Genomic DNA, 19176 nt, shown 5'->3' with positions numbered 1-19176 from the left:
GCTGGCCAGACTGGGAGGACCACTGGATCTGGATTAGACAGCACATTACCTGGCAGTTAATTGTAGAGCTCCCAGGAGAGAGGGGAAAAAAAAAAAGAAAAAAAAAAGGAAAAAGATGCATGGAAGGAGAAAAGAAATACAAGAAAAAACTGCTAGGACCAAAATATCCAAGCTGGGAGCCTAGGTCTTTACTCCAGACTAGGCAAACACTGAATACCTATAGTAGAGATGGGATTAGATACCAGCCAAGGACAGCCCATGAGCATAGCCAAGATTTTTGTTCTGCCTAGTGCTACTCCTGCAGGTGGTGATATTTATTATTAAAACAATTTTATTGAGTATTCATCATAATGACAATTACAAACATGTCCAGGACTGGATGCAACCAGTAATACATGGAAAAAAGCATAAGAGCAGGTACACATTAAATCAAACTTTCAATCGTGATACATCACAGTAAGAACACGAAAGCAATTAAACTATCAACAGTTATCTTATGAAGAGGATGAGCATCGCCTAAATAAGTCAAAGCCAGAGTAACCATCCTAGCCTAGAATGAAAGATAATGCAGCCGACAAAGCCATGAATCCGAATGGGTCTCCCCTCATCTCGCCCACCCCTATAGGGAACCATCTGTGGGCCAAAGGAGGTTCTAGGGAAGTCAATAGGTCCCGTCATATATACGGTTCGATTATAGAGAGGGGGAGAGGAAAAAAAAAAGGAAGGGGGGGTGGGGGCCAGGGGGAAAGGTAGAGTGCGGTCAAGGAATGGACAGTTAGATCAGCTACTAGACACCAATACGGCAGGGAGATCAGTAGGGGCTGTAGGATCTGCATGGCCCAGGGATTCTCTGTAATGAGTCCAACAGGCCCAAGTTTCTCTAAACTTGGCATGGGCATCATTGGCATGGTGGATAAGTTGTTCTATTTCTTCAATTTTATTCACTCTGCGGTGCCAATCCAGCACAGTAGGAGGAGAGGTAGATTTCTATTTCAGAGGGATACATTGGGAAGCAGCGTTAATGAGGTGTAGCGCCAGTGATTTACGGTATTGTGATTTTGGCAGGGTCGTGTGGTGCAGCAAGTATTGTGCCGGGGAGAATTCCAGGCAATATGTGGTAATCTTAACAATGAGGTTGTGTACTCCTTTCCAGAATGGTCTTATCAAGGGACAGTCCCACCAGATGTGGAGAAGCGAGCCCGTGGCTGAGCTGCAGGTGGCGATATAACCCTATAGTCAGGATTAATTGAGCACTGTGTCAGTCAAACTAGAGAAAAATGTTTGCTTTTAGGTTCAATACCACTTTTATACCCATGATGCATCAATTACCTGCAATAAATCAGATTGGGGAATGCTACCATTTGATTGTTGACACCAAGCAACCATCTGCTCTGGAAAGAAATTCTGAAAGAAAGGATTAATGTGTTATAATGATCCACACCATAGAGCTGTACATAGAAACAGGTGTGCAAGGATACACAAATATATTCTCATACAGGAGGCATTAAGAGCTATGACCACAATATACAAATTTTTTCAATGGTGACTATAGTAATGGGCAAAAACAGTTTAAGGATTTTTGGAGTGGGATAGGGATATAGGAGACTGCCCAGGGAGCATTTCCTCAAAAGATTTGCCAGTAATTACCTGAAGATACCAGCCTATATAACAGTTTATGCATACTAAGCCTGTGTTATGTCCTGTTTAAATAAGTTACACCTGTGGTAGTAAAGACAGGAAGGTAAAAAAATCCTGTGAGCAGCAGCCTCCCCAGAAGCTCTCCCCCCCCCCCCAATACTTACCTGAGCATCATCTAGAACAAACTATGTCCACAATAGCTTTGCCTTCTTGGGACTTGCACTCCCGATTGGCTTTTGGCAGCCGTCATTACAGGCAGTGAGCCAATCAGGAGATGGAGGGGGTTGGGGCCCGAGCCGCAGCTCTGTATTTAAATGGACACAGAACTGTGGGTCGGGAGCATCCCTGCTTGGGAGCAAACTACTTGCTGTGGGGTGTACCCGAGAAGGAGGAGGATTCTGCCTGATCTGTGCAAAACCATTACACAGAGCAGGCAAGTGTAACAGGTAATTTTTTTGAAAAAAGGGCTTTAATATTACTTGAATTTTCTCTTGCAGGAAACAGTCCCACTGCAGTTGAATAAGAGCAGTTCAATCTTAAACTGCATGAGGGATTCAATTCTGTTAAGCAGTAAAGATGCGGCACTACCTTCCACAATTAGTGGATTCAGCGAAGTGTATAGATAAAATAAATTAGATGTGTTTCTCAGCGAATATGATATACAGGGATATGGAAACTGTTCGACCATAAACCATAAAACTGGCAAACTATAAGAAAAAACATTTAAAGTTTCCCTTATGGCACATACCTAAACATGTTACAAGCCCGAAAAATATGAATTATGTTAATCATTTGATATAAGGGACAAGCAGAGCAGGATGAGTAAAAAAAAATAAAATGTATGAACAAAAATACTGTAAACAGATGATTCTAAGCTATAACAGATTCCATTCTCAAAATAGTAAAGCCAGGTTTTCAAAGTCATAATGCTATGATGATTGTAGCAACATGCACATTATGGAAGTATAGTCCCAACTTTTTATGGTAGATACAGGGGTATTTAGTCCATACTTGTCAATCCAAGAGTGCATACACAGTCCCTATACAGAGTTGTCCTTCCAATAGATTTAATTTTTTTTTTTTTTTTTTAAACAAACCAATGTATCGGTGTAACAAATTGACAAAAATAAAGGATGCTTTACTTAAGATTTTTACTTTGAATTGCTCATTGAGCCAGTGTTCACAGCTTTTCATTGCACCAGCATAAGCAAATCTGTACTTGTGTGTTGGCGTGCCAGAGGAAACATTACATTTCTCTGGGTCTGTTCATTAGCGAAAAAACTATGGACACTTAAAATCTACCAGACACTGCTTTGAACTCTGTGCAAACAGTAGGCAGTGGCAATGTTAAATACTTAGGAAAGTGAAAAAAGTGCTTATATTGCAGTTAAGAGTCCATTTTTCTAGTGAAGAGAGATAAAAGCCACATAATGGCTACAGGTCTTTGTTTTTTTAAAATGATCTACAGTATTTCATGGTTGTGAAAGTAGTATCAAACTGATAAAAGGCTGTATGATGAATTATTCTACCAATAGAAATAGTCTTTTATAAAAAATTCTGCCCAACGTCAAAGACCGCGTTTGAGCCCTCAGGACTTGCTGCTTTGCTGCCTAGCAACAGTGTACCAATTTGATTCTACTTTCTAAATCATAACCCTCTCAAGGAGATTCAGCAAGTTGTAACTGACCACCACTGATCCCTAAAAGTAGAAAAAAAAAAAAATAGATGTGTCTGACAGCATTGACTGTACTTTAGTCAACAGCAACCTTTCCATCGATATGCAGTAAATTAGCACTCTATATACTACCTATATATGGGAGGACGCGCAGATACATCACTATGCTGATGTGAGGAGGAAGGGCTCCTTTTGCCGGCCGGCATCCATTTTATATGTTGATTTTAACCTGTATTGCTGCAAGTATAACTTACTTTTATAATAAATGTGTTTTTGTGCGGAGTTACGTTATGGCCCCCCTTCTTTCTGCATATACTTGACCTTTTGAATTGTATGAGCACGGAGGGAGCCTAGTATTTGGAACTTCTATCCTGTGCGAGTCCACTTCAGTGTTCTTTTCCTCCGGAGGTTAAAGGCCGTGGCTGGGTCACAGCCGAATGCCAATGCCTCTATATTCGGTGGTGGGCTTCTCACTTATTTGTGGAATATCTGGATTCACTACGGTGTTTCAATTAATGTTTATGGAACCATGGTATATGTATAGACTGTTGTGTGGCGATTTACCTTGAGTGCTACTTCCCTGGAATACATCCAATACAGTCCAATACTTTGTTATTTGAGGACTTTATGATATAAAAAAAAAAAAAAGTGAAAAAAGGTATTCACCTACTTACCACAGGATTCTTGAAAAATTCATATTTTGCATAATTCTTCCTGAACAGAAATTTGCTTTCACTTGACATCATGGACTGGACATGTACTACAAGTTCATGGTCTTCAAGGCATCTCTCTAGGTTAAAAAAAAGACAGATATATTATGAAGATTGCATTTGATTAGGATTTGGTAAATTTGACAAAATAAAAATGACTACTAGTTGTTGGGTATAATTATTAAAACAAACTTACAGGGTACATTTTGCCAAGAGAAAACAAGGTATGGAGTAGTCGATCACCAAAAAAAAAAAATATATATATATATATATATATATTTTATGAAAATAAAAAGGCTTGTTGAGAATCAAAAGAATCACAACCCTTTGATACATCAGTTCCTTTAACAGGTTCTTCATAGCTAGGGCCTTTGTTGTATCCCTTGGTAGGTTTGTTACAAAGTATCTTTCTGGAGGAAGATCCAAAAACTATTTTGTAACCTTGGGACAGCATGCTTAGAACATATTGGTTTTCCTTCATGCCAGCCCAATGAGGGAGGAAATTCTGAAGCCTTCCTCCCACTGGCAGTAATGAGTCATTGCGTTTTGTTGGTTGAGGCACGAGGATGGAAAAGGGCATTTCCTTTGCCCTTCTGCAATGACCAATTTTTTCTCCTGGGGTTTGGTACTTTGTTCCTGAGCCTTTAGAGATCATAAAAGCTAACTTAACTGGTTGCTTTTTCTTTTAAAAAATGGAAAATTACTTTATATGCTGTCCAATCTAGGACCAAAGCCAAGTCAGGCTCAAGTAGTAAATCTCCCAAGAACTGCACCCCACAAAGTTTGGGGAGAGGTTAGGCAAATATGCACCAGCCCTGTTCCTCCCTTCTCCCCCTTCCAAGAGAAATGACGCTGCGCACCTGCTCGGATACCTCACTTCCAGCAGATGCAGTCACTGAACGCCAGTCCCAAGATAGTGACATTTCAGAGAGGCAGGCGGTTGCAAAGAAAAAAAAATGTCCGCCGCCACCTCACTGCCACCCACACCTAAAGGAGGAGAAGGAGCCCATCCAGCAGCGCTCTGGAATGGGAGGAACAAGCCCCGAGATAAAAAAAAAAAAAAAAAAAAAGGAAACCTGGACTCAGGACAGCACCCAAGAGTTTCTGACTCCCCACTAGGTGTTGCCTGCCAGAGGAAAGAAAAACTGGCAACATGTGGAAAGGAGGCTCCTTTAAAAGTTTGGTGGAAGATGCGTTTCCTGTTGGCATGTGGGAGGAGCCACTGTCTCAGGTGCTGTCCTGAAAGAAGTTTAGGGAAAAAGGGTGTGTGGCTGACATACAGACCACAACTGGGAAGGACACCATTAAAGCAATCTTTTCATGTCTACCCCCCCCCCCCCTTTCGCCTCAGTCTAGCACTTAAAAAAACAAAAACATATATGGTTCTCCATGACGCAATAGGCACAGTATACAGCAGGGATATGCAATTAGCGGACCTCCAGCTGTTGCAGAACTACAAGTTCCATGAGACATAGCAAGACTGACGGCCACAAGCATGACACCCAGAGGCAGAGACATGATGGGACTTGTAGTTTTGCAACAGCTAAAGGTCCGCTAATTGCATATCCCTGGTATACAGTATTTCCTAAATGGTGCAAGGCAAACCAAAGCAATCACAGCAGCTCTGTGCTAATTATAAGCAAAACAGAAGTCAAGAGCAACTCTCAATTAAACTTCCCCTTAAAGTGATTGTAAAGGCAGGTGGTTTTTGATCCTAATGCATTCTATGCATTAGGATAAGCCTTCTGTGTGCAGCAGCCCCCCTCATTTACCCGATGTCCATCTAGAGCCAGCAATGCACGAGAGACTCGGCTGTCTGGGACTCTCCCTCATTGACCGAGACTGCGGCACCATTTGCTCACACTGCTGTCAAATTCAGTGAGCCAATTAGGCGAAAAAGGGGCGGGGCCAGGCAGCAGCTCCATGTCTGCATTGACACTGAGCTGCGGTTCATGTACCCCCATAGCAAGCCGCTTGCTGTGGGGGCATTTAACAGGGAGGGAGGGGCCAGGAGAGCCGAAGAGGGAGCACACAGAGCAGGAATGTATAGACAGGTTTGTTATTTTTAAATAAAAGAAAAATGAGACTTTAGTATCACTAACCCTAACAGTCAGCTTGCGTATACTTTTTTTTTTTAAACAAAAGGAGTGCAGTTTGTTCAACATGCCTGTGACTCATTTTCAGCAGACAGTGGGCTAAATAAAGCCTGCTGTCAGAGCCAGGCCTGGGAAAGATAACCATATGGTCAGGATCTGCCCACATGCCTGGACAGGTACCGCTTCAGTGAGCTACTGAGAGCCTGAGACAGCCACTCTTGCCCTCTCCACATCCCAGCACTCCAGTGAGAGCTGGAGGAGCAGACAGTGGTGATTGACAGTCTTCAGTTCTCTGCTCAGGGAGCTAGAACTCGGCCTTAAATCAGACAGGGACAGATGCATCAGACCAATTCTGCAGCAACCCAAGTATGATTTTTTCCACCGCACCACTCTATATCATTTCTAACACATGACAAGGTTATCACCTTCCACTCAAACTTCAAGTATTTAGTAAAGTACATTGGACTCTCACCCAAGTCACACAATCAGTAAATTTTCCTTCAACACCGAATGTATAATTCTATATATTGAACCTCACCCCTTAGCTCCCCCCCCCCCCCCCAAGAAATGGATGTACTTAATGTCCATCTCTTTGGTAGGAATTTGACCTACAAATTTATGTTTGATCAGGACCGCCTTCGAGCCAAACTGAAAAAGGAACCTTCTAATAGTTCGAAATATTTCACCATGCAGAACTTCTGAGCCCTCCGTGACTTAATGTTATTAGAATGGAACCATGACTCGGATGATGCAACTGAGGATCTAGAAACTACAATTGCAGTATCCCATTTAATCACTCCGCCCAAATCTTTAAATTGAAGAGAGAAAAAAAAAAAAAAAAGTACAGAAATTTCCAGACCTCACCACAAACCAACATTTAACCCTTCCTCAGAGCTACCATGAGTAACGTGAAACGTATGACTAGGGCTGTAACCAACGATTATTTTCATAATCGATTAGTTGGCCGATTTTTTCAAACCAATGAAATGGACACACAAAAAAAGCGGTGTAAAAAATGTAGTTGTGTAAAGTTTTTTTTTTTTATATATATTTATGCTTAAATATCTGTATGCAGTGGTAAATATAAACATCCAGCTATATGGTGAGGGAAATATATACGTATTGAGACTAAAACTGATGGCTTTTACGATTCCATTGTTCCTGCATTGACTTCTGTTAAATGAAGTAGCAATGAAAATCTGAGGTCCAAATCGTACTGATCTGCGGCTTTGAATCATGCTGAAATAGCACGATTTCAAAGCCACTGAAGAACTGTTCTTCATAATTCTAAATAAACTATTTTTTTTTTTAAATAAAAACTGTCACGACATAATGGGTATCAGTAATTGATATTTTGGAGCGTACTCGAGAAAAAGTTTCAGTACTCGTACTGCCTCTTCTGGTGTGCCCCATCCACACTTCTTGTTCCTGCCTTCAGAGTTCCCCTATAGCAAGGTAAAAACCTCCTGCCTTTAAAATCACTTCTCTTTGCCAGACTACCTTGTCCCATGAGGCATTGCTCACACATTCACAAGCACTCAGGCACCAATTGACCGTTAAATTATTGGCCACAACTATTTTTTCTAATCGATTGTAAATTGATTAGGTCAATTACTTTCAACCCTACGTATGACCATCACCCCCCAACATGTACACAACATCAAGCCATTAGCAAACTACAAAACCTTCTAGAGCTAATAATTAAAGCATTGGATCGAGGAGGCAACATCCTGCTAATGAAAACACAACATGAAAAGATGTGAATGGACATCTACGGTAAGTGTGGTACCGACACATTCCAGCGCCACATAAATCCTTGTTTAGTCTGATTGTCAAATGCTTATTAATGCTGCTCAGGCGGGTTTGTTTGACCAGGACAGACAACTTAATGGCATTTATAAATATGGGAAATGTACATTTTGTCCCTGGATACATACTGGTACCCACTTTGTTTTGCCCAATGGAGAAGTGTTCACTCCTAGATTTTTTGCCAACTGGCACCCAGGGTGTGATCTACTTAATGCTCTACAAGTGTGGAGCTTTCTATATAGGGATAACAATCCACCAGAGAGTTTATAGTTCAATCATATATTACTCTGCCAACTGTAAGATGTCAACTTCAGTGAGCAGACAGTTTTTGGATTGAACACCCTAATGCCATGTAGCCACCTGACATCAATGAGGGGGAAGTCCTACAAACCATTTCTTTAATGATACCCATTTGGTGATGTTGTTTTAGTCCCTCAGATTCAGCTAAACTATAAATAGGCCAGGGACTTTTTGGAAATGCAACACTGGTCGGAAAAAAGTCCATGGCCCAAATCATCAATACATGAAAGTCTAAATAGGGTAGATATTCTGCCATAATGTTGACTGCTTCCTCTAGATGTTGGAAATGGTCCAATAAATAAAATGGTTTTGCAACATGCCTATGACATATTAATAAAGAGCATACATGTCACAGTGAAAAATGTATAAGCCTAGGAAATTGTATTATGCAACTTGAAGTGATTTGAGTGTCCTATATTGGATACTGCCTATTGCTTTTAAAATTCATTTTGTCCGTTTTATGGTTGTTCTTAAGGTTTGCCTTGTTCTATGGTGCACTGTTGTGTGCGCCCACATGTGTTTGTGGGACCACAAGGTGCCAACAGGACCTATGACTCAAGGCTCTTTACAGTGGCTATGGCGCTGGAGGCTACAGCTAGGAGGCGCTCCTACACCGTTCCTCCGTGTGCTGTGACCAGCCCCCTTCTCATCTCCAGAACCCGTTGACTCCAGCACATGTGCACTACTGGCAGTTATATAGCCATATAACCCTGCTCACACACCATGAGGCTTTTTTTTTTTTTTACTAGTTTCCTTAGGTCAGGGATGGCGGACCTTGGCACCTCAGATTTTTTGAAACTACATTTCCCATGATGCTCATGCACACTGCACTGTAGTCAAGCATCATGGGAAATGTAGTTCCAAAACATCTGGGGTGCCAAGGTTTGCCATCTCTGCCTTAGGTGATGGACAAGCATTAGAAGTATTCTGTAAAGCCTACCAACCCATCAAATTTTTTTGGTGACACCCCCTTGCCCATTAGCCCAAATAGCATTTTAATTTGGCAGATTTCAATGGTGCTTGGCATGCAAACTTCTTTGTAGTTTGTCAGATCCCTGCAGAAATGAACCCAGTGCAGATCAGCACATTACTAGTTTTAATTAGACCTTGTATATCGTCTTCATGACACCTTGGCTCAACACTTGTGTACTCCTTTTTCAGGAAGTTGCCCTTCATTGCAAATGTGTGCCCCTCTAGGGCCTTCCTCAGGGGCTACTCCTTTTTCCTTTGTAAGAATGGAGCCTTCTGTCATTTCTGGCAATAGTTTTACTTTGGCTCCACGTGCAACCCACCTAGGGGGGCTTCATTCCTTTAATATGAAACACATGCATTTCCTGGGGCTTCCCCCCCATCTTCCGTTGGAATGACATTTTACCTCCGTGTGCTCCATCTTGAGGACATGACACTTACAATAGGTCTATGGATGGAGTTAGATCTTAGAACCAATTAGGGCCAATGTCCCTTTTTCACTACCTGCACCAATTTTCTCTGGAGATTGGGGTCCTTGACTGCACACCTAGCATTGGTCCTTCAAGAGTCGCAGGGCCACTGTTGGTTCTCATTTAAAAAAAAAAAAAAAAAAAACAGAGTTGGTTGTTCGTGCCTCTGCTTATCCATGCTTCAGCTATAAAAGCTAGGCGAACCCCTGTTCTGTGGGCCTTTTGCTGCAATTTAGGCCGTTTGTTGCCCATCCCTTGATTTCAGTCATGGGACATCACCAAGCAATAAGAACCAACTCCTGTGGCCTTTTCTATACGATCAGAATTTTGATGTACTTGTAAATTTCATATCCTAAATATAGAACAGGACCACTGGTCCTCTCCTTTATCTGATCTTTTTACTGCTTGTTAAAATTGGAGCCTCGCAGAGTGAGTGACTTTATATGGGCACATTGGGGGGGGGGGGGGGGTAGATCACAGCAAAGCCTTTACCAGTGTCCAATCACCTGAAGGTAGTGGCACATGACCCCTGGTATGGGAATTACTGTGTCCTGTACAACAGGATATGAAATTTACAGGTGAATCAATTTTCTTTTGCATTGGTCTTGAGTTGCCATAGACAGAGAACCAACAAATGTGCAAACAAAAGCTGACCATTTCACATCTGGCCAGTAACCAGTTAAAAAGGAAAATATTCTGTAGTTCCAAGAAAGGTCCACTGAATTCAATAACTTTTTATAGATTATGTTCTAGAAAATTATGTTTTATTTGTTCATTAGGGTTAAATATTGCATCAGAAAAGCAATAAAAAAAAAATTAAAGCTTATTAAATGCAATTGGAATGCAGCAATTTTACCACAAAAAAAAAAAAAGTTTAAAGAACAAAACAAAAAAAAAAAAGTCCCCAATCCCTCTAAAATTACAATAGCCTTTAAAGCTTGCTAATTAGATTAAAATGTGTTTAATCCACAGCTTAATTTGACATTCGCATTTTCACAACAGGTGACAAAAAGGAATAAAAAAAAAAAAATTATGTTTACAATTGAAAGTCTAAGCCAACATTATATCCCTGTTTAATAACTGTATTGAAAGATCTTATTTTATCTACCCATTGATGTTAAGAAATTATACATCAAGGTAGTTGTTGCATATTGAATGAACACCATTTGAAAACAGTGGGATTTACACAGGACAATTGAACTGTTCAACATGGGAAGCTACTCTTTTCATGGGAATTTTTGCCATAGCTTGGCAAATGAGGAGACTCTGCTGACTTCCATCTAATCATGTGCAGAAGAAAAAAAAATTTCTTTGCCTGCAATTGGGTAGTCTCAGCAAAAAGTAAAAGTGCTTTGGGGAAGATTTCCTTGCAAAGTGAACAGCCTGCTTGCCTCTGGTAAATGAACCCTCCTGACTCCTTTTAAAATTGGAAAGCCCTTACATATTCAAGGTGTGCCAATTTAGAACTATAAACATGATCCTATACGGCAATTGCCAGAGAAAAATATTCTTTGGGTAAAGTGCAGTTACTTTTTATACTATTGTAAGTACACTATACTGTGTCAAGCATAAAACAAAATGTAAAACCTGCATAAGAGTAGGCCTAGCATGTAGGTTTTGTAGAAGTCCAGTAAAACAAAATACAGTATTACATCTTGATCACCTTCCTTGACCATTCCCTACCTAATCCTAGGTGAGGGTGGTGCTCCACCAGCGTCCAGCTGTTATCATCCACACAATGACTTTTGTAAATCAGGAGCTGGCAGAAGTCCCTGGCTGTCATGTCTGCTAGAATCTCCACCATTTTGCTTGTCCCATCTTCACTAAAGACTTTAACAACCTGTAACATAAAGGACACACTTAATAGTTTGATGTTCTATCACAATGCATTAAATAATAACCTTGCCTTGTCTTCTGCCTCACTAAGGTCATTGTGCTAAGAACATATCATGCTACCACTATGAGTGAAACTTTAGAATCCTGTGAACTAATTAAGCTGTACTATCACTTTGCGCTGCAGTAATAAGTGAATCTTTTGTTACTTTTTCAACTTTCTAAAAAGGCTGAGTGTTTAAAAACTGGTTATAAACTTGGTATTTGTGCTTATTTAAAAAGTTCAACTGGAAAAAATAAAAGATATATCTGATGCTATAACCAAACACTTACACCAACGTATAATACTGGTGTTTTTTTTGTAAGGTTTAAAGAGCATCCCGTTGTATCACTGTCAAAAATTGCAACCTGAAAACTATGCTTCACTGAATATTTTTGCATTGCCAACATTTTAATATTCTTTCCTTACAAATTTCTAGACTCTTGCAATTAGGCTATGCAATTTAAAAAGCTACCCTGTCCTATGCTTACACAGCACATACTGTTCTGCTTATCCTGCAATGCACGTCTTTATCTGTGTTATGTAATTTTCCCTTTGCAAGATCATATTTATGACATGCATGACAACTGGCACCCAGGAAAGTCTTGCACCTTTGCAGAATTCTACATCTAGCTCTAATAAAAATGCCCACATTATAAATTCACATATGCAAGAAGGTGGTTGCCTAAGCTATAATGTGAAACACATGCATGCACACACACATTAAAAAGGTGTTAAATAATTTTTACATGATTTAAACTTGTGCACAAGGATGAGCTCAAATGGGTTTAAAACACAGATGATATATGTACTACATACACAAATATGTAGGTGAATATACAAGTGCATATATCATATACTAATGCACTCAATGTAGCGAGTGAAACACAAACTAATGAAGATACCATCAGGAGAATTTTAATATGAAAAATCTTACCTCTACTGCATGTAAAAGGCAGCAATCAGGAGAACAAGATGGCATTTTAAGTCTAGATTGCCTCTTGAAATATTTATATTTTTCCTTTTTTGCTTTCCAGGCCCCTCTTGCAGACTAAAAGCTGCACACTCAGGGTAGAATACACAGTGTCAACGGATTACTGTACCTGTCACGTAGCCAGTCTTACATGGCACTGTTCCTGGGGAAAGGCAGGCAACTCTTCCAGACCTCCTCTCAAAGGGTTACACAGTCAATCTTTTAGGTTGTGAATCAAACCACATTTTGCAGACCAATCGTAGTTCTCCTCTGACTGATGTAATCATTTCCCACACACTCTTGCAGACTTCCCAGATTTTTTTTTAAGCATTTATAAAAAATAAAAATTACCACCCCAGAAAAGAAAAAAAAATGTTTTATGACCACCCACATGTTAATATTCAAAACCCTAAGATAAAAAAAAGTTCAAAGAAAGAAATAAAAAAGGAGGGGGGGACAAATCTCTGCCAAAAGCATGCGTGTACTCTGAATCCTGATTACTGTGCCAAACTGCACACACAATAGCCCTGCCTGGAAGCAGCTGATGTCATCCACATGCAACTTAAGCATCTAAACTTCTGGCGTGCTTGATAATTCTTTTTTCCCTTTGCAGATGGGGTCAGAAGAAATCAAAAGGATGCTTGTTGTGGTACAAATTTATATGTACACTAAAACATAAAAAAAAAAAAAAAAAAAAAAACGAACAGCAGTTTAGACTGTAGTGCCAATGAGCAAATGCAGGTAGATTAACTGCTCAAGCCATTTTCCTGTACATTTTTCAACACACACACACACACACACACACACACACACGGTGTTAAAAGCTTTTTCCATAAATGAATTAAGCACCATTTCATGCATAACTAAATATTTTAAAAAGCAAAAATTTTGCAAGATGCAACTTTCAACTAAGACACATTTAAAGTGTTAACCCCCAAAATTTAATTAAATAAAAATAGATCCTGGTCCCTTAAAGCAGATTAAAACTGCACAGTGCTTGTGCTGTGTAATTGGCCCCTCTAAACTATAAAAAAAACCTCCCTGGAAGTGCCACTTCCTGTAACCCCCTCTCTGCGCTGAAGAGGGGCCACCGTGGTTAGTGTATGCCCCGTCACCTGCAGCCCTGCTTTCAGCTCTCCCCCTCCTCATCAGCTCTGTGCCTGTCTCCACCCCATCCCTGCTGCCATTAGTATAAATAAAAGTTTACAAAAAATTTCGCTGCCAGCTCCTCCAATATAGTTAGGCATAGCACAATGTACAAGTATTTTATAAAAACGAGTGTTGTAAATACAGATCTTCAGGCTGGTCACGCGACTCGTCTCCAGGCCTACTGTAGGAGGGGCTGAGCGGCCATGTGATCTCCCCCGGCTCACATCAAAGGGAGAGATCTGCGCCTCCTGCAGAAGCTATATATAGGATGTATACAGTGGCCACGCGTCATTTGACCGGTCCAAAGATGGCCCTAAATAGGTATTTCCAACGCTTGTTTTTTACAAACCAGTGACAGTGATTAACAAACCCATTAATTTAAAGTAAGTAGTTAAAGGAGTTGTAAAGGAAAAAATGTTTGTGCCTAAAATGTCTGCAAGGTAGACAGAATAGTGTAATGATTCTGTTAAAAAACAAGTAAATACCTATTAAATTCCTTCATCTATATCACCTCCGGCATTCTAGTTTCTGTTCTCTCATTCACTTCCTGGTTTGCATCGCTTGTTCATGCAAGAACTACATTTCCAAGTATGAATTGTGGCACGCCCAGTAATTCACACCTCCTTGAAGTCTAACATGTAGAGAGGGCCCTGCCGCACAGATGTAGTTCCCAGGAGGGGATGAGCATGTTACTGACCACCGCAGTAAAGCCCCCCCATCACGGTGGTCAGTAAAATCAGACAAGCAGGAAGTGAACAGAACAGAGAAGAAATAGAGCAACTTCTGAGCAAAAACAAACAATGAGGAAGTGAAAAGAGGAATGTCTGCAGGATAAAGGATGATTATGAAAAAAAGTGTTTTCCTTTACGCAGAAGTTAACATGTGATTAGTTACTTGCATGATTTGGGTCCACATCTGCATGCGTCAAGACAAGATGTGCTTTTTTTTTTTATTACCAACATTACAAAAGTAACAAAAACAAATCTAAACCGTTTGTGGTGATCAAGCACAACTTGATCACTGCAAACTGCTTTAATACCCCAAATTGCATAGAAGCGGATGCAGATTGATAGCACGTCAATTTGTGTTTTCATGGAAGCAGACCATTATGTAGTATAAAAACATGTCAGGACTGATTTTTTTTTCAGTCCGAAAAAAGTATAAATATCTGGTTGCTCTAAACAATAGAAGGCTGACAGCTGGAATGTTGCAATATTCTTTTGTAAATTGGTCTGAACAGATTCACCTTCAATAGACACAGCATTCAAGCTCCATTCACACATGGGCGTTACGGACAACTCTGCCCGCAATTCCAGAATCTTGTCAAATTGTGGGACTCGTTTGCCATTACTTCTAAATGGCATAAATCGCATTGCAATCACGGCAAATAGCTTTGCCGATGCCAAAAAGCTCCTGCTCTTTGAGCGTCAAGCTTCACGTGGCAAAATCGCACCCTGATTGGAGTGCCATTAGAAGTAAATGGCATCTCAAATGCGTCCCGCAATATGCCACGATTCTGAAATCTCGGGCAGACTCACGCAAAACCGTAATGCCCAGGTGTGAAAGGAGCCCAAGGGCATCATAGGAATTTTTAACCTCGGTTGCTTTAGAGGTTTAGCATTTAGAAAATATTGCTTTCCTACTTTAATATTTTTTTTTTTTTTTTCAGAAATAGGATCAACTTACTGTATAATCCTTTCTTGGAGTTAAGGGACTACAATTACATATTAGGCGACAAGTGGGTTATATTGCTGCTTACAGGGAATTGGAGATTGAAAGCACCAGTCAGGAAAGATAATCCCTCCCACAACCAGAAGGCCTCAGTTTTTGGCAAAGCAACTGAAGAATAGATAATGTGAAAGAGGGGAGGACGCGTGTCCCTCAATGAACTCTGAGAAAAAGTATTTTTTGACAGGCCTACTGAGACCAGAGCAAAAAAAAACAAAACGCCACACAAAACTGGGGCTTGTTTCAATTCACAGCTTACATCTGAAGTCAGCATCAGCCAAGGCCAAACATACACCCTGTAAAACTGTACGTAAGAATTTTTCTTCTTCAGGAGGAGGATGCTGTCCAAGGCATGTCAAATCTAGAACTTCTCCAACTTACTCTACAACACACTGGTCAGTCTGAATACCTTCAGTGATGGATTGGTATAGTCACAAAGCACCACAGAGCCACAAAAGGAAATCATTTTTGCTGTGGCCATCAAATTTTATAATTCTTTAGAGTGTTAATCTGAAATTATGATTCAGATTTTTGTGTGGCAGTTATGTTAGCATTAGGTTAATGTATGTAATAATTTTTAGTGTAATATTTAGTAGTGCAATATTTGCATTTTTTATAGTTAGACTACTACTTATTCAACCAGCATTTAATGCAGTGGTTTATTACAAAATAAAAAACAAAATTAAATACTGTATTATTTCAGTTCATGGTCATCGCATACCGTATATTAATTTGTTATTGGTGACATTTATGTTTATCCCCAAGGATTCCTTAAAGGATACGGCTGCCAACTCAGACATCTTGGAAAGGTGACAGCAAAGAGGAAGATCACATAGGAGTCCTATAGCAGAAAAGGTCACATACCTGCTCAAAGAGTGGTCTTTGGAGGGCTGACAGAACTAGGCTGGGGCCCCATAGTCACAAGTGTGCAGAGAGGGGGAACTTAGTAATTCCAAACACAAAGGCTTTGATCAGAAAATTAGGCAAGCAGCACCTGGGAGGCAATCATTAGGGCTGGAATTTGGCTCAACACCTGATGGTCTAGACCGGATTGGAGGAAAAAAAAAAACACACACACACAAACGCACAAACGCACTACCTGGTATGAATGCGATCACACCCCTTTGGTACCTGATGGACATATGGATTTGGGCACAAGTATATCTAATTTCTACTAAATGGGATGAAATCACCTCAAGTTTCTGGTATCCAAAATATAATTTTGAATTTTACAAGCATAAGTACAACTGAATCTGATCTATCCCTATCCTTTAGGACCCTTGCCTTCCACAGCCATGTCAGTAAAGCCAAAGGACAGAACTGAATTGTAAACCAGTCCACAGGACAGAAGATTCAGATGCTCTGGGAGAGCCCACGGAGAGTCTGCCCGGGACCAGATATATAACTGAGCGACACCCTCTTGTTTGATGCAATATCACCAAAATGCCTTGCATCTCAATCCAGTGGAGCAAAGAACTGCAGAGGATGAAATGCATACATCAGAAACAGAGCGTCCATTGCCATGGCTAAAGGATCCCTGGAAACAAGAATTCCTGAGTACAGATATTGTGAACTAGAGAAGTTCACTTGCCAATTTTCAACACCTAGAATGTGCATGTTAACCACTTGCCGTCGCCGCACCGTCGAAATACGTCCACAAGGTGGCTCTGCTGGGCGAGAGCACGTAATAGGACGTCCTCTCTCCCAGCCGCCACTAGGGGCGCGCGCGCGCCCCCCGCTCCCGTGCGTGTGCCTGGCGGGCGCGATCGCCGCCGGGCACACGCGATCGCTCGGTACAGAGCGGGGACCGGGAGCTGTGTGTGTAAACACACAGCTCCCGGTCCTGTCAGCAGGGGAAATGCTGATCTTCGGTTCATACAATGTATGAACCGAGGATCAGTGTTTCCCCTAGTGAGGCCACCCCCCCCCCCCCCCACAGTAAGAACACACCCAGGCATACTTAACCCCTTCCCCGCCCCCTAGTGTTAACCCCTTCACTGCCAGTGGCATTTTTATAGTAATCCAATGCATTTTTATAGCACTGATCGCTATAAAAATGCCAATGGTCCCAAAAATGTGTCAACAGTGTCCAAAGTGTCCGCCATAATGTCGCAGTACCGAAAAAAAACTCGCTGATCGCCGCCATTACTAGTAAAAAAAAATATAATAAAAATGACATAAAACTACCCCCTATTTTGTAAACGCTATAACTTTTGCGCAAACCAATCAATAAACGCTTATTGCGATTTTTTTTTTACGAAAAATATGTGGAAGAAAACGTATCGGCCTAAACTGAGGAAAAAAAATGTTTTATATATTTTTGGGGGATATTTATTATAGCAAAATGTAAAAAATATTCATTTTTTTCAAAATTGTCGCTCTATTTTTGTTTATAGCGCAAAAACTAAAAACCGCAGAGGTGATCAAATACCACCAAAAGAAAGCTATATTTGTGGGAAAAAAAGGACGCCAATTTTGTTTGGGAGCCACGTCGCACGACCGCGCAATTGTCTGTTAAAGCGACAGAGTCCCGAATCGCAAAAAGTACTCTGGTCTTTGGGCAGCAATATGGTCCGGGGGGTAAGTGGTTAACAGGACAGGAATGTAAAGTTCTGCCCAAGAGAATCAGGTTGGCTTTACAGAGCCACAAGACTTCTGGTTGCTGCCCGTTATTGTATGTCATTGCTTAAGCACTGACTGAATTCAGGCTGAATGATCTCGACATCAAGAGGTTCATTAAAAAGGTTGTCCAGGACTTGTCCCCAGCCTATCAGGCTGGCATCTGATCAAGAATCTTCTAGACCTAGTGAAGGAAGACTTTTCTGACTAAAGTGCTGGACTTGTGAGCCCCTTGGCCAGAGATAACTTTGCCCTTGGTGCCAGGCAAAAATGTGTGGTTCCCAGAGACAATCTTGTCTCATGCAGCCAGATTGTGTTGCAAAGCTAGTGGAATGGGGCATATGAGACTGCCTTGAAGGAGGCCATCAAAGTCCAGAACTCTCATGCAACAAGGCCTCCCGGACTGTAAAAGATGGAGCAGAGATTCTAGCAAACTGGTATTTAGGGAAATGCCTAGATACTACCAGCTGAGTCAGTTCCAGCACCAACTTCTGAAAGTTCAGAATTTAACTGAACAACCCTTTGGACAATGGCCAACAGTCAGAAACTTTGGACTTTTCACTGGACCTTGAATTAGAAAAATTGGGTGCCCACAGCAAAACACAGGTAGCGCTGATACTGGAAAGATGGGGACATGCAAGTAAACATCCTTTATATCCACAGGCAGTAAATTTCCCTGAAGGGAAGCATGACTGCTCTGGTGGATTAGATGCTCAAATTTTGCACTCAAATCTGAACCCATTCCTGTTTTGAAACAATTGCAATGACTCCTGGAGAGAGTTGTTTCAGAGCAGTGTCAATGCTGTTAAGTGTTAGAGACATTGGCAGGACTCAACACAAAGCAGAATAGGGTAGAGAGATTGAAACTACCATCTAATTAAAAAGACATGGTGTAGCGTGAGACACTACAAACAAACGTTTATACTTGCCTGTTCAGTGCAATGGAATTTCACAGAGCGATCCCTTTCCTCCTTCTGGAGTTGCTTCTTCCTGCGGGTATCCCTCAGCAAGCATTGTGCTATGGGGCACCTGTGCAGGTACTCTCCCAATCCAGGCTGTGTCCACAGACAGGACAGAAGTAGTGGGGATTTTTTACCTTAAAATTAAGTGTGCATTAGGGCAAAAACTGAAAATTTTACTTTAGCACCACTAACCTAGGCATCTGGA

The 19176-nt window shown here is 41.0% G+C and overlaps 1 protein-coding gene across 3 annotated transcripts in view; it reads right to left on the bottom strand.

Annotated features, from left to right (window-relative positions):
- GRB10 (growth factor receptor bound protein 10) overlaps positions 1 to 19176 on the bottom strand; it is a 244748-nt gene that overhangs the window by 58989 nt on the left and 166583 nt on the right. For all 3 annotated transcript variants that reach the window (XM_040353310.1, XM_040353308.1, XM_040353309.1), the window contains 3 exons: positions 11351 to 11507; positions 3988 to 4103; positions 1330 to 1404 (listed from right to left, as the gene is read on the bottom strand). In XM_040353310.1, coding sequence (XP_040209244.1) covers positions 1330 to 1404; positions 3988 to 4103; positions 11351 to 11507 — 348 coding nt within the window. The remainder of the gene's footprint in view (positions 1 to 1329; positions 1405 to 3987; positions 4104 to 11350; positions 11508 to 19176) is intronic.

The sequence above is a fragment of the Rana temporaria genome, chromosome 5, assembly GCF_905171775.1.
Source record: "Rana temporaria chromosome 5, aRanTem1.1, whole genome shotgun sequence".
Lineage (NCBI taxonomy): Eukaryota > Metazoa > Chordata > Amphibia > Anura > Ranidae > Rana > Rana temporaria.
This window is presented reverse-complemented; position numbering and strand designations above follow the sequence as displayed.